General features: G+C 35.6%; 4 protein-coding genes across 4 annotated transcripts in view; 1 reads left to right on the forward strand and 3 right to left on the reverse strand.

The window, feature by feature from the left end:
- LOC119068456 (acetylcholine receptor subunit alpha-like) overlaps window positions 1-1284 on the reverse strand; it is a 36122-nt gene extending 34838 nt beyond the window's left edge. Inside the window, exon 1 of the mRNA XM_037172036.1 lies at window positions 1079-1284. The gene's annotated coding sequence lies outside the window, so the exon portion shown is untranslated. The remainder of the gene's footprint in view (window positions 1-1078) is intronic.
- A 3375-nt stretch (window positions 1285-4659) lies between these two features.
- On the forward strand, window positions 4660-6475 carry LOC119068487 (uncharacterized protein CG5902-like). The gene is made up of 6 exons (XM_037172098.1): window positions 4660-4874; window positions 4999-5248; window positions 5319-5404; window positions 5529-5632; window positions 5705-5831; window positions 5908-6475. Exons 2-6 carry the CDS (start codon window positions 5022-5024, stop codon window positions 6117-6119), a joined length of 756 nt encoding a protein of 251 aa, XP_037027993.1. The 5' UTR covers window positions 4660-4874; window positions 4999-5021; the 3' UTR covers window positions 6120-6475.
- A 2837-nt stretch (window positions 6476-9312) lies between these two features.
- Window positions 9313-10961, reverse strand: LOC119068501 (uncharacterized protein CG5902-like). The gene is made up of 6 exons (XM_037172111.1): window positions 10772-10961; window positions 10398-10647; window positions 10242-10327; window positions 10014-10117; window positions 9815-9941; window positions 9313-9738 (listed from the first exon to the last, which is right to left on the reverse strand). Exons 2-6 carry the CDS (start codon window positions 10622-10624, stop codon window positions 9527-9529), a joined length of 756 nt encoding a protein of 251 aa, XP_037028006.1. The 5' UTR covers window positions 10625-10647; window positions 10772-10961; the 3' UTR covers window positions 9313-9526.
- A 677-nt stretch (window positions 10962-11638) lies between these two features.
- Window positions 11639-12819, reverse strand: LOC119068502. Its single transcript, XM_037172112.1, has 4 exons — window positions 12424-12819; window positions 12169-12340; window positions 11970-12098; window positions 11639-11904 (listed from the first exon to the last, which is right to left on the reverse strand). Exons 1-4 carry the CDS (start codon window positions 12543-12545, stop codon window positions 11692-11694), a joined length of 636 nt encoding a protein of 211 aa, XP_037028007.1. The 5' UTR covers window positions 12546-12819; the 3' UTR covers window positions 11639-11691.
- Between the last annotated feature and the right edge of the window lie 803 nt (window positions 12820-13622).

A 13622-nucleotide genomic window follows, 5' to 3' on the forward strand; every position in this document is an offset into this window, starting at 1 on the left:
TTGAATTTTTGATAATGCAACATTCGATTGGCACTTGAAAAACGAATTATTAGGACAGGCTACAATCCATAAACGAAAATTATATTGTATGCATAATGCACTAACTCTACTCAGACTTATAATGCGTCAACTTAATTTCCCTAGAGTCGGGAATTTCAATTCTAATTGAAAGTGTTGAATTAAATAGTCATAGTTTGTTGTTGTTGTTGTTGCGAAAATGAAAATGACCTGTGGTCGGATTGCTTAATTCGTCGTGAACGCAAATTGTTGGATAGAATGCGTTTTAATTTCGGTTCTGTTTACTAAATAAAGTGATAATAAAAACGAATGATTGTGACCATTGATTCGATTTAGCGTTAAATTACAAATTGAAACGAAATGAAAAATAAAATTTGCAATCCGTTTTGAATCAATTTTTTTAATTATTTTTGTTTTATTTTTTGGAAAAAATAAACTCGGAGATAAAATTATATATTAATCGTATTCCCGTAGGCGACCTATTTAACAGATAAAACAAATTCAACAAAAACAACAACAACAACAACAAAAAAAGGAGAACCAAATTAATGATGATACAAAATCAAACAGAATATTACGTGCCTGAAATAAGTATGTGACAAACGAAATTACAGATGATTTATACTAATACATCGCCCATTTTAAGGATATATCTTATTTCCATTTCTTATATATTTATGTACATCATGGCCTTGTTACTAGTTTCTTGCTCCAGAAAAGTTGTGAAAGATCAATGTTGGTGTCTGCTTTTTATATCGAAATATTTTTTTTAAATCTTATTTTGTGGCAACAACAGAAATTACACAGACAATCAAATTAGTAATAAGTTTAAAACAAGCACAATACGATTGTAACTTTTTTAGTAACGCGAAAACGTTGGTTTTTGTTATAAAAAAATGGATGCGATTTATGAATCGAAAGCGTTTATCAGAATACTAAAACACACCGATTTCTGAACGAATTTATGAAGCTTTTCGAGTTATAAAATGATTTTAAAATTTTATTTTGTTTGGAATATCGATAAAATTGCGAACACTTTCCACATTATTACAGGCATGACACAAAACTTACACCGAATTTTCTTTTACAATTTTTTTTTTATTATTTGATCAAATTCAAATGTTAGATTATTCTAATTTCAAAGAGCATATAAATTGATGTTTTTGTTAAAATATAGATGTAACTTTTCACGAAAACATTATCAACACTCTGTATTTGTGAACTGTATTCGAAGGTGTGTTATGTTTCGCACTACTTTCAGCGACGTATTGCGGAACGTCTGATTTTAGAGTACGATAGGGAAAATTGAGGAGGGTAGCAAATGTTTTCTCTTTAGAGAAAAATGGCAATCGCATCGAAACGCTGCTATATAGTGTGGTGCTACGTATCGTTCGACATCAGTTGTGTTCAATGACTGAACATAGCATTGAAGTTTGGAATAAAGAAACATCTTAATAGTAACGTCTGATGACTGTAATAATGAATAAGGATTGACTGGAATAAATAACTAAATGTAAAACTGATACAAGGTGGTTTTTTGATTTCAATGGCTTATGGTGAAGAGCTTATTTGCTTATGATGATGAAAGTCAAAATGTGCAACGAAAGCTTTCGTAGACATATCAGCAGTTTTAATATCTTATTTAATACAGTTAGAGGCAGTGAAACTTCAGCATAAATTTTCATCTGATCCACAAAAACAATTAAAACTGTTTTTACGTCTTTGATTGTATGTGTGCCTGAAAAACAGCACATTCATGCTGACATTTCGCTGCCTCTGACTTCATTGTGATCTAAATATTTTATTAAATCTTTTACTTCATTTCTTTGAGCATTTTTGTTTGTATAAAACCGCATTAGTTGGACTCTGTCGATTATTCCTGAAGTCGTTATCGATAACAGATGACATACGTCCTTTGTCAACAAAAAAAATTACAGAAATTTTTTTTAGACAAATTCTCGACAAAATTTTTTTAGAAATCCTTGAAAATCTGGCAAAATGGTTTAAGAAAATCTTCTTAAAATCATAAAAAATCATCAGAAGATCATTCAAATTCCTCGGAGGATTTTCTTTTTGAAACGTCTTGTAAGTCTATACTGAAATTGATTTTAGAATATCGAAATCTTAACATATTTCCTGTAATACGCACCTGTTAACACTTCACTTTCATTTCCTCGAATACCTTTCTTTTTTTCGACGAGTCACCACACTTTTTATCAGTTGCTCTTCCAAAGAGGCATGCTACAGAGAGAGATAAAATGTTGCTAATTAGAGATATTACAATGGAAATTTTATGAAAATATAGTCCAAGAGAATTAATTGAAAGGACTCAAGTTGCAGTTTTGTTACTATTTCCAGCAAACTGAAGATTTGCATGATTTTGTTTCTTCGTCTTTTTTTGTTAAGTTCATGAAAGTGTGAATTTCTACTTTAGTCTTAGGCTACGTCCTTTATTCAGACATTTACTTTTTTGCATGGTTTTCATAAGGACATTTATTGAACATTATGCAGTGGTCATAGTTGGAAGTTCTAGTGACGTTTCTTTGGGGATAAAACAATAAAAATTGTAACAAAATGTTTATCGTGATACTATTAACATTACGATTGTAGTTTCATCGTAAGGTTTCACATTCATAGCATTCAATTCGGGAGAAAATTTATTAGGTGAATGCCGTGCTGTTTTGCGCAGAATCTCATTTACAATATTCTTTACAGTGGTTTTAAACATCCTTTTCATCTATCACCAAGTGGATACTACGAATTCTCTCTTTTGAAGTGTCTTCAGTTTCTTTCTTGTACTTATTTTCCTTCCAAAAAGAAATGAATTCATCTATTTGATATGCACGTTGGTTGTTGTTTTTTCTCTCTCTACACAGATATCGCATAAAGTAGGTATTATATACCAGCCATATGATGTGATTTGCATAGTAACGAAACAACATAGTAGATCGAGATGATCATTGAACGATGCAATTAAATAGTGTTTGTAACAAACAACAAGAATATTTAAATATTCTTCATTCGTCGTCGTTCGATGAACAGCACACCAATTTTTGTAACAAAAATTAGTTGTCCAGAGTGAGCAATCAATTACTGACTGTATATGAGATAAAACAAGAAACTATTGATTAGAATGATGTTGAAGGAAAGACGCAATTAATCAACTGTTTCGCTAAGCGGTGGTAATGCAACGAAAAAAAACCCCATAAAGAAATGATTCCTGCTGCATTATTGACAAATCATTAATTATCCATAGATATGTTGCCGGAAACTTTTTAACACGAATGATGCCTACTTTTTTATACATACATAACTGACCCATATGTATGTGTTGCTCTATTTACCTTAACATTTTATTATTTTAGCCATAGAATTTTACCTAGGAGCAGTGCCGTGGCTATGCTTCAGGAGTGACATGGTAGCGCTGATGCTGATCGGCTCCCAAAAATTTTGCTAATGCAGACAAGTTTACAAATTACAGTGTCACCAAGTAACAGCATCTCGAGCGTCTCGAAACTTTAAAAACCCATTTGGTCCTGGTTTCCAAAGAAATTGTCAATGAAAAATAGAGCCGAAACGAGTTTAAATCAAGACTGTAAACTCTGGGGAGGCAGATCGCCATATTATTAGATACGCGGGGACACACCACTTCTGAAGATCTTACGAGAATCGTCACAGTAGGGACAGTAGGTGAATTTTTGTATGAAATCCATCATTTTATCGTCAACTGTAGTCACCCGCGTATCTGTAAGTGCGAGACCTCCTTAAAGTTTACAGCCTCGGTTTAAATGTCTCGTTTGTGATAGGCATAAAGCTACCACGCACAATATGCTGTCGGGGCCGAAAATGAGGGAGTTTTGAAATTTTTCTCTGGTTTTCGACCCCTTACATGCAAATTTTTTTGAGTATCTGTTTTGGACGATTGATTTTAGGCAATTTCACATTTAGCGAAATTGCCTAAAAACAATCGTCCAAAACAGATACACAAATAACTATTGTTCAAATGTAAACGATTTTTGTACAATAGGAGAATAGAGTTTAGAAACTAAGAGTAAAATCTATTACAATTTAGTACTTTTCTTCATAAAAAGACTGCTGTCACTGAATTATTTTTTCATGAAAAAAACTTCACTGCTGTGATATTTCATGGGAGTTACACAAAAAAATAGTCCGGTGAGATTGAAGTACTATAAAAAAAATGGCGCCTCTACAGGCCAATAGACTAGGTGAATTCTGTTACATTTCTATTCGTCATAAAATTGCAAATGTCGGCGCTCTATAGATCATTGTCAATGGCATTTGAGGTGTCAACCAAGCTGTCATTTTCATCCAGCTAACCTCGAAATTCAAAAATTGTATGAATTTGACATTTGTTTTACATGTATTAGTGGATAAACCTCTATTTGACAATGATCTATTTTGTTGTGAACCAATTTCACAGCCATGACATTTATTCTTTGGTTTTATCGTCTACTTAAATAAGCTGACACAGTTACAATCATCGTCATTATCACAATCATTTCATGTATATTTACCAGAGTGAAGTATTTCACAAAACATAAAGCGCAAAAACGAAGTACTGGAAAAAATTGTGGCCAAAAGTCAACCAAAATTTTCCGAACCGCTGAACAACGTTGACAGCTACCCATCGGGTATACATCAGTGCAAGTGAACAATATCAGCTGAAAGAGAAATAATTTTTTGTGTGTTGCATGAGAGTCAATGCATTTTCTTGTGTGGCTGTGTTTTTGTTAGATTATTTTCACTAAATTTATTTCCGATAAATACTAGCAACACGGCAGTCAACGTTCGGTAACGTTTACAGAAACAGTTAGAAACAAGGGTTTTGGGCGCAAGTAAGCAAACGAAAACGGCCAAAATAGAAATTTCGACGAAAAATTGAAAAATTTCACCCGAAAAATGGCGTCCGACCTATTCCTTTGTTTTGAACATCCGAAACGGTGCAATGTATAATTTCAGGTGACTGAAACAACAGCACAACCATGAATAATCGCAGTCACCCCAAACATTCCACCACAAATGGATACGGTGCCACGAATGGCCATTCATCGATGAACGGTCATTCATCATCGAATGGTTTTGGCAATGGAACGGATGCCATTGATCAGATTGCTGTACCCGAAATGTGTTTCTACTGTTTTGAAGTCCTTGATGCTGAACTCCGGAATGTCAATGTACCGAATCAACCGAATTTCACAAACGATTCATAGTGAGTCGAGTACTCTGGATGTTCAGTTGTTTCAGTTGTTTCATTCACGTCTTGTGCGTTTCCGTTTCAGTCCTTTGTTTGTGACATGGAAAATTGGCCAAAGCAAGAAGCTCAGAGGATGCATTGGCACATTCGCTGCATTGAAGCTGCATTCTGGTAAGAAATTTTGTTTTGATAAAAATGCCAGCAGACGAACACACTTGGCCGAAGTGTCAACTCTGTTGAATTTCAATGGCAACCACTTAATGAGCTGACTGACGATGTGTACTTTTGCTCACAGGCTTGCGTGAGTACGCAATCACGAGTGCATTCAACGATTCTCGGTTCTCGCCAATTATACGTGAAGAGTTTCCAAGACTGACCGTGAGCGTATCGATACTGATGGTGGGTGTTGTGTAACCGCTTTGGAGTTTCAAGATGACACAAACAAAACCAAAAAAACTCATTTCGTTTTAGGGTTTCGAAGAGGCTCGCGGATACTTAGACTGGACCTTAGGTGTTCACGGAATTCGAATCGAATTCCTCAACGATCGAGGCTCTGTACGAACAGCAACTTTTTTGCCCAAAGTTGCTAGCGAACAAGGTAATATGGCATATGTTCATCATTGTCTGTCGCCAAATATTTCAAACAAAATCTTTCTTCACACTATTCTCGCTAGGCTGGGATCAATTGCAAACGATAGACTCGTTACTTCGTAAAGGTGGCTTCCGTGGTCAAATAACACAAGAGACACGTCAGGCCATTAAGCTGACACGTTACCGTTCGCAAGAAGTCGAAATGAGTTACTCGGAATACAGCGAACGATTAAATTCGTTGCCGCCCAACCATTCGCAATATAATAAGTACCACGGACGTTCACAGCATTGCTAACGATTTTTCGCAGCATTGCTGATATCCACTTTGCTTCCGTCAATGATTTTTTTGGCTGTAAAATTGGATTGAAATTAATTGAATAAGCAGCTTTGAGAGTTGATGTGACAAAACACAACTTACTGCCGTGTCAATCATTAGATTAATTTATTTTTATAAGGTTTGCCGTTGAACTTACAACCAAAATTTTGCTTTTTTTCAAATTTTTTTTTTTTTTTTTTAATTTTTGAAAACTTTTAGTTTTTTTGTTTGCTGTCGTAGGTTACGCTAAAATTGATACGACTAATGGAACATTTGTTATTCATTGGACATTAGAGCCAAAAGACATTATACAATCTACCGTTTTACCTTAGAAATAATGAAATTCGAACATTTTATTACGACAAAAGTACAAACGTGTTTGGAATAAGGCAGTAGGTATGTTGTTCGTTCAGATGCATGGCAAATCGGGCTGGCCTATAAAAATTGGAATTTAGTCACGTTTGGCAAGTAAACGAGCTATGTGAGTAATGGCTATGAATTTAAGATACAAAAATTGTTGAAATTGGATTCAGCAAAGGAATGCTCACAGACTCCAATTCAAGTTAGGTCCTGATTATATTGCATTTCGGACAACATAACTACTGACGATATATTAACTCAGGGCCAGTTTTATTGAAATTGATAAGTTCCGAGATATAGTTCTGCATGAATCTACCAACCAAAACAGCGATTCTACAATTTCACCTCAGTTCCAACATTTTCTTCAGTTCCAATAAATGCGAGAAGTTGAGAAATCAATTTCTATAAAACCGGCCCTGCAATGACTAGCAATTTTAATTAATTATTTTATATTCGGGTTGTGAATGGTGCGATTCCATGTGTACAACGACTTGACACTAAATATTACCTCTTGTTGTTCGTTAGTTGTAAAAAGATAGAAGTAATTTAACTAATGCTCTCGTTCTTAAAATTAATTGAAATAAATTTTCTTGTGATTATCAACTGGAAATGTTACCAATTTTGTCGAGCTGCTGGATGCCATTAACTGTTTACGCTAAATAAACTTTTCACTTGAAATCACTTGAAAATCAAACGGATTGATCGTTTTTTGCTTGTAAATAAACGATTTTTTTTTTGTAATATCAATTGCCTTTTGCATAAAGGATTGGATTGCAAAATGTAGATTCGATTGACACACAAATTTTCTATTCCTTTTAGACAAACTTCACCTGTTCCACTATTCACGGCCCTACAAAATTAATCCAATCCTTTCCCGAAATACTCTTCCTTCCGGATAATTCACAATTTAGCTGTACTGTCAGTTGAAACTAGCTGTGTCCTTTGTGACGAATACAGAAGAAATGTCTGAAATTTGGCTGTGCAGAATTTTGATTCTCATTTCTGTAAAAATATGTCCGCTAAGACTTTCTACGTTGATTCTCTACGAAAATCTTATGTCAGAATAATTTTCCGAATGCTCTACGCTACGCCATTAAAATTGGGGAATCTACAGTTAACTCCAATCACATTCGCGTCAGCTATTTTTCAGCTCGTCTACTCATCCAAACTGTCTTATACTTGTTTATTCGGTTTTGCTGCTTCCACCTTCCACGAGCGCGTATGACTATTATTAAACTCATATATACACAACACGCATGGTGCTGGTGCAGTGATTCTATAAATGAGTGAAAAACAGCTATGCATCACACATTTGATTGGAGCTAAATGTACATAGCTTGGTGAATAACAGTAAGTATTATAAATGCAGTACTCGGATCTTTTAAGGATCCCTTTCCCCGACAATCCTACATTCACATCAATCACATCCTTACATGAGTACATGCAACACACTTCAAACATGAGTGGTACACTAGGGTACTGAAACTTGACGGTGTTTCACACAACTGTAAAAACATTTTCATGTAAAAGAGAGTACTTTCTGCAACTGACCACTATGATCACTTTTGCTAGTGCGTTGGTACATGAAGAATCATGCACTCGTGTATTGGTCATATTTTATGACTGGTTCGATTTTGTAACAATATGTACCAAGACAGAAAAAGTCACTTTCTGTTGCACAAAATAAATCACTACACAGGTCAACTTAAGCCTTAGGCTCAATAAACGTGCAGTTGGCCTGTTTGGGGATTATGCCTTGAGTGCGTTTGATGCCTTTACACCGATATGTTCAACGCAAAAATAATGTGGTTGACTACAAACCATACTAAATTATATCCATTGTCTATGGCTTTGTGAAAAGAATCCAAGCATTACCTAAAAAATATTGTGCTTCAAGAAGTGCAGACCTTGGTGTTAGCTCAACAAGTCACTTTGAACCTTATTTTATACTCTCGCGATCTCGCCAATATGGTCACTTCAATTACGTAATTTCGAATTTCGTAAAATGCAAACTCTACAATCGGTTGAGCTTACATTCCATGAGAAGCCATAATTCAATTTCACTAAAATATACTTTCCAGATGATTTCAGTGACAATTATTAGTTGTACTATCGTCATAGTTGATAAATTTGGTTAAATTAATCCGAGTAAATTTATAACAGCCCTGGAGGCTAGTTTCTTTTGCAGTAAATCGACGAGTTAAATTTATCAGCGCTAATCAATGCTGACGGGAATACACCTTTCGAATTTTGTTGAAAGTGAATTTATTTCCCAACAACGAAAAATAGATGAAAAAGCATTTAAAATCCGTTTAAAATCGTGAGATTTAATAAAATCCAATTGCAACATTTAGAGAAAAATATTTTATTCTTCATTTCATTTAATTCATTTCATTCTTAAATATTTTTTCAAGCAAAAACAAAGAAAAAATCTATAAAAACACAAATGACTTAACCTACGTTTAAGTAATAAAGGATTTGTTTCCTGTTAACATGTATTAAAATGCATTCGTTTATGCAAGTTTTAGCGATTTTTGTTGACTTTCTTGCGTTTCTCTCGAATACTCAGCTAAAGTATAGCGACAACGAAATTACTTCAAAATCACACACGATTGGCACAGCAATAGCTCTTCACTCTGAATGAGAAAGCTCGACGTGACGGGAAAAAATGGATTGTAGCTACCATCGCAACCATTTTATATGGTTTTACTTAAATAATATTTTCACAGAACCAACAGCTGCTGCAGAAATCTGATAGCAAAGAGAGAGAACTGTAAAAAGTGAACAATCGGTCGATATTTTTCGATTTTCACCTGTTTGCTCTTGATGAAACGTTGGGACAATAAATTGAGCACTAGAAGAGTATAACGATTAATAGAAGAAATTTATTTCGAAGCGAAATTTGGTTTTATATAAGGCCGTAACGTGTTGTGATTTATCACACCTCATCATCAACTAAATTGACCGTCCAAGCTCGTAATTTCGATTTAACCTCGGCGACACAAGTTAAATGGAAAGAAAAATCGCTAGCAATGCTGCGAACGTCCCCTGTACTTATTATATTGCGAATGGTTGGCCGGCAACGAATTTAATCGTTCGCTGTATTCCGAGTAACTCATTTCGACTTCTTGCGAACGGTAACGTGTCAGCTTAATGGCCTGACGTGTCTCTTGTGTTATTTGACCACGGAAGCCACCTTTACGAAGTAACGAGTCTATCGTTTGCAATTGATCCCAGCCTAGCGAGAATAGTGTGAAGAAAGATTTTGTTTGAAATATTTGGCGACAGACAATGATGAACATATGCCACATTACCTTGTTCGCTAGCAACTTTGGGCAAAAAAGTTGCTGTTCGTACAGAGCCTCGATCGTTGAGGAATTCGATTCGAATTCCGTGAACACCTAAGGTCCAGTCTAAGTATCCGCGAGCCTCTTCGAAACCCTAAAACGAAATGAGTTTTTTTGGTTTTGTTTGTGTCATCTTGAAACTCCAAAGCGGTTACACAACACCCACCATCAGTATCGATACGCTCACGGTCAGTCTTGGAAACTCTTCACGTATAATTGGCGAGAACCGAGAATCGTTGAATGCACTCGTGATTGCGTACTCACGCAAGCCTGTGAGCAAAAGTACACATCGTCAGTCAGCTCATTAAGTGGTTGCCATTGAAATTCAACAGAGTTGACACTTCGGCCAAGTGTGTTCGTCTGCTGGCATTTTTATCAAAACAAAATTTCTTACCAGAATGCAGCTTCAATGCAGCGAATGTGCCAATGCATCCTCTGAGCTTCTTGCTTTGGCCAATTTTCCATGTCACAAACAAAGGACTGAAACGGAAACGCACAAGACGTGAATGAAACAACTGAAACAACTGAACATCCAGAGTACTCGACTCACTATGAATCGTTTGTGAAATTCGGTTGATTCGGTACATTGACATTCCGGAGTTCAGCATCAAGGACTTCAAAACAGTAGAAACACATTTCGGGTACAGCAATCTGATCAATGGCATCCGTTCCATTGCCAAAACCATTCGATGATGAATGACCGTTCATCGATGAATGGCCATTCGTGGCACCGTATCCATTTGTGGTGGAATGTTTGGGGTGACTGCGATTATTCATGGTTGTGCTGTTGTTTCAGTCACCTGAAATTATACATTGCACCGTTTCGGATGTTCAAAACAAAGGAATAGGTCGGACGCCATTTTTCGGGTGAAATTTTTCAATTTTTCGTCGAAATTTCTATTTTGGCCGTTTTCGTTTGCTTACTTGCGCCCAAAACCCTTGTTTCTAACTGTTTCTGTAAACGTTACCGAACGTTGACTGCCGTGTTGCTAGTATTTATCGGAAATAAATTTAGTTAAAATAATCTAACAAAAACACAGCCACACAAGAAAATGCATTGACTCTCATGCAACACACAAAAAATTATTTCTCTTTCAGCTGATATTGTTCACTTGCACTGATGTATACCCGATGGGTAGCTGTCAACGTTGTTCAGCGGTTCGGAAAATTTTGGTTGACTTTCGTTTCTGAATTTTTTTATGCTGAAATGATGCGATCATATTTACGCCTACATTTTCGTGACTCGTTTCGATAATATAACAGAAGCTATATGTCGTCAACTCAGATTACTCATCGACTCAGATGATTAATCTGATTTAGGCTTTCAGTCACACTGACGAAGCTAAAACTCTATGGTTGTGTACTGTGTATGGTTGTGTACAGCAGGGATAGTTCAGATAAAAACAAACGTTTGAGATGAATGAATGCAAAGCACCTTGCAGGTTAATAGAGGTTTTTACACGTCAAATAGAGTAGTTTTTTGATACCAATAATACCATTAGCAGCCTTATCGAAAAAAAAGGTATGGAAATGTTCGCATACTTCGACTAAAGTACTACTTAATTTTTTTCCCTGCTAGGTGCTTTGATGAATGACAATTATTTTTCTTCTACAGCTGATCACTTAAAAGCTTGAAGTATGGTTCACTGGTTGAAAATATCTTCAAAATTGCCCGTTTTGGTGGCAGATGAATATCGACTGTGCTCTTCTTCATGTTACAGCGATTTTTTTGGCGAAACGGCACTAAACGAACATTTGGTTCAACGACTATTCAATGAAAACATCAACGAAACTGAGCTACTTTTCCGTTTACTTTAGAGTGTCTCTACTTAACATACAAAACTTTAACTTAACAATTCTTCGGTAGCTGAATCTTGTTCCAGCCTGTGAAAGTCTAATATTTCCTTTTGTGTCAAAGCCATAGCAATTAGCACATGTATACCCAGTGAAATCGACAAAGCCGTTGACAATGGTCTGGTCATTTTTTTGTATGTGGCAAATAATTCTTTATATTTGCTTATTGGGGGCAGCCGATAGGTGAAATGGCGCGTAGCAAACTGAAATAGTACACAGACAAAATGTTGTAGACAAAAGATTTCATTTCGGTTGGCCCAATATTTACCATGTATGCGGCAATTGGAGCTAATATAGATGGATATCCGATACCTAAAGCTACCTGGGTTGCTGCCGCTTGTACCTGCAGACATACGGGACATTTTGTCTTTCTCAAAATGATGTCTGATTGGACAAACTAAAATTAAATGTGAGAACGTTTTTAAGATTGCGGTGAGAATTCGAAAGTCCATTCATCGGAAACGTACCACTTTGTGAAAAGCTGTAGTCACTAATGTCGGTAGAACAACAATCGGTAGATAAGTGGAAAATGCTCCGAATGATCCCAAACGTAATCGGCCACGGTAATGATGATTGATGTAGACGCCAGTGAGTCCACTGAGTACTCCTAAAACACCGGCTCCATATTGTAGGGACCACCTTTGAAGTGTGTACGATAAATTACATAAGAAACTAATTCCAGTTCAAAGATCGGACATCTACCACAAGATTTTTCAACTTACGTTTTACTGAGACTGTCATGATTACTGATTTCATCCCATTGGTATTTTAATGCTTCATCTTCAGTGAAAATTACTGCGTCTTTCGGTATGTTTTCCAATTTATTTGAGTGCAGTAGAACCATTCTTTCCGGATGAAGTTTTTAGTGATGTGAATATAAATTACCGGTTATGAACAATCGATTTGGTTATATTTCTGAACAACAAAATGTTCACAGACAGGGCGGTTTATTCAAATGAAATGGTTATTTCTTCGCTGTCACTTCAGTCACTGTCGCAAATGCAATTCTTTATTTCTGACCATTACCATTCAGGTACTGAAACGAGGACGATATTATATTTTGCAATCACAGATTGTTTTACATGGCAAAACTGAGTTTTTTTGGGAAACATACCATCTGTCTACTCATACCACTCATACCGAAAAGTGAATGTCAAAAAGTCTATCGTTATGTCATAGTTCAGCGCGAAATTCAAATGTTGTGAAAATATCACCATAAAATTCGAGAAATGATTTTTTTTTATTTAAACGAAAGGCAGGTACTTCCTTGCACAGCAGATACTTCAGATACTGATGATCATTAATCCGACAAAATTACCAATATAAAGAGTAGAGACTTGTTCACGAAGGGTTTTCTATTTCTCATTTCGCATATTCTACCCGTTTTCAACGAATTAGAAATCGTTACAGAGTTACAGAATTGAAATTTTTCGAATGCTGCAAAGTCCCCACTTTTAAGGATTTTAGATCTAAAGAAGTTCCGAAAAATAATTTCAGAATTATTTCGTAATTTACGATTCCTGGATTTTGTGTATCTATATTTTGGACGATAGCGCCACTTTTAGCCACTTTCGCATGTAGCTTCTGCTCCGCTAAGTAATTGCCTAAAATCAATCGTGTCAGACTGAAACTGATGCTCAAATGACTATAAAATGTAATGCCAAAAGACACTGTTGTATCTATCAGGAATGAAGAGAGAGAAAACTCGAAATTTAAGCAATATTGAATTTAAGTTGTTTGAAAATAACATAGATGCCGTGGATGATGAAAGCTTTATACGATGAAAGTTCGATGTGAAAATGTACAGCTTTTATTTCCATCTGATATCCTTTGTGAATGTATGTGCGAACAAATGTTTGTAAATAAATAAGTATGATATTGATGTAGAGTTGATGTAGATAAATACGTTTTTTATGTAAAC

The sequence above is a fragment of the Bradysia coprophila genome (genome assembly GCF_014529535.1).
Source record: "Bradysia coprophila strain Holo2 chromosome X unlocalized genomic scaffold, BU_Bcop_v1 contig_185, whole genome shotgun sequence".
NCBI lineage: Eukaryota > Metazoa > Arthropoda > Insecta > Diptera > Sciaridae > Bradysia > Bradysia coprophila.

Excerpts from the sequence above, each read along its gene's own strand:
- LOC119068487 (XM_037172098.1), top strand. The coding sequence starts at position 5,022 with ATGAATAATCGCAGTCACCCCAAACATTCCACCACAAATGGATACGGT. Across the intron at positions 5,249-5,318 it reads AATTTCACAAACGATTCATA|TCCTTTGTTTGTGACATGGA; the intron begins GTGAGTCGAGTA and ends TTTCCGTTTCAG. Across the intron at positions 5,405-5,528 it reads TGCATTGAAGCTGCATTCTG|GCTTGCGTGAGTACGCAATC; the intron begins GTAAGAAATTTT and ends TTTTGCTCACAG.
- LOC119068501 (XM_037172111.1), bottom strand. The coding sequence starts at position 10,624 with ATGAATAATCGCAGTCACCCCAAACATTCCACCACAAATGGATACGGT. Across the intron at positions 10,118-10,241 it reads TGCATTGAAGCTGCATTCTG|GCTTGCGTGAGTACGCAATC; the intron begins GTAAGAAATTTT and ends TTTTGCTCACAG. Across the intron at positions 9,942-10,013 it reads TGAGCGTATCGATACTGATG|GGTTTCGAAGAGGCTCGCGG; the intron begins GTGGGTGTTGTG and ends ATTTCGTTTTAG.
- LOC119068502 (XM_037172112.1), bottom strand. The coding sequence starts at position 12,545 with ATGGTTCTACTGCACTCAAATAAATTGGAAAACATACCGAAAGACGCA. Across the intron at positions 12,341-12,423 it reads CATGACAGTCTCAGTAAAAC|GTGGTCCCTACAATATGGAG; the intron begins GTAAGTTGAAAA and ends CACACTTCAAAG. Across the intron at positions 12,099-12,168 it reads CTACAGCTTTTCACAAAGTG|TTTGTCCAATCAGACATCAT; the intron begins GTACGTTTCCGA and ends ATTTAATTTTAG.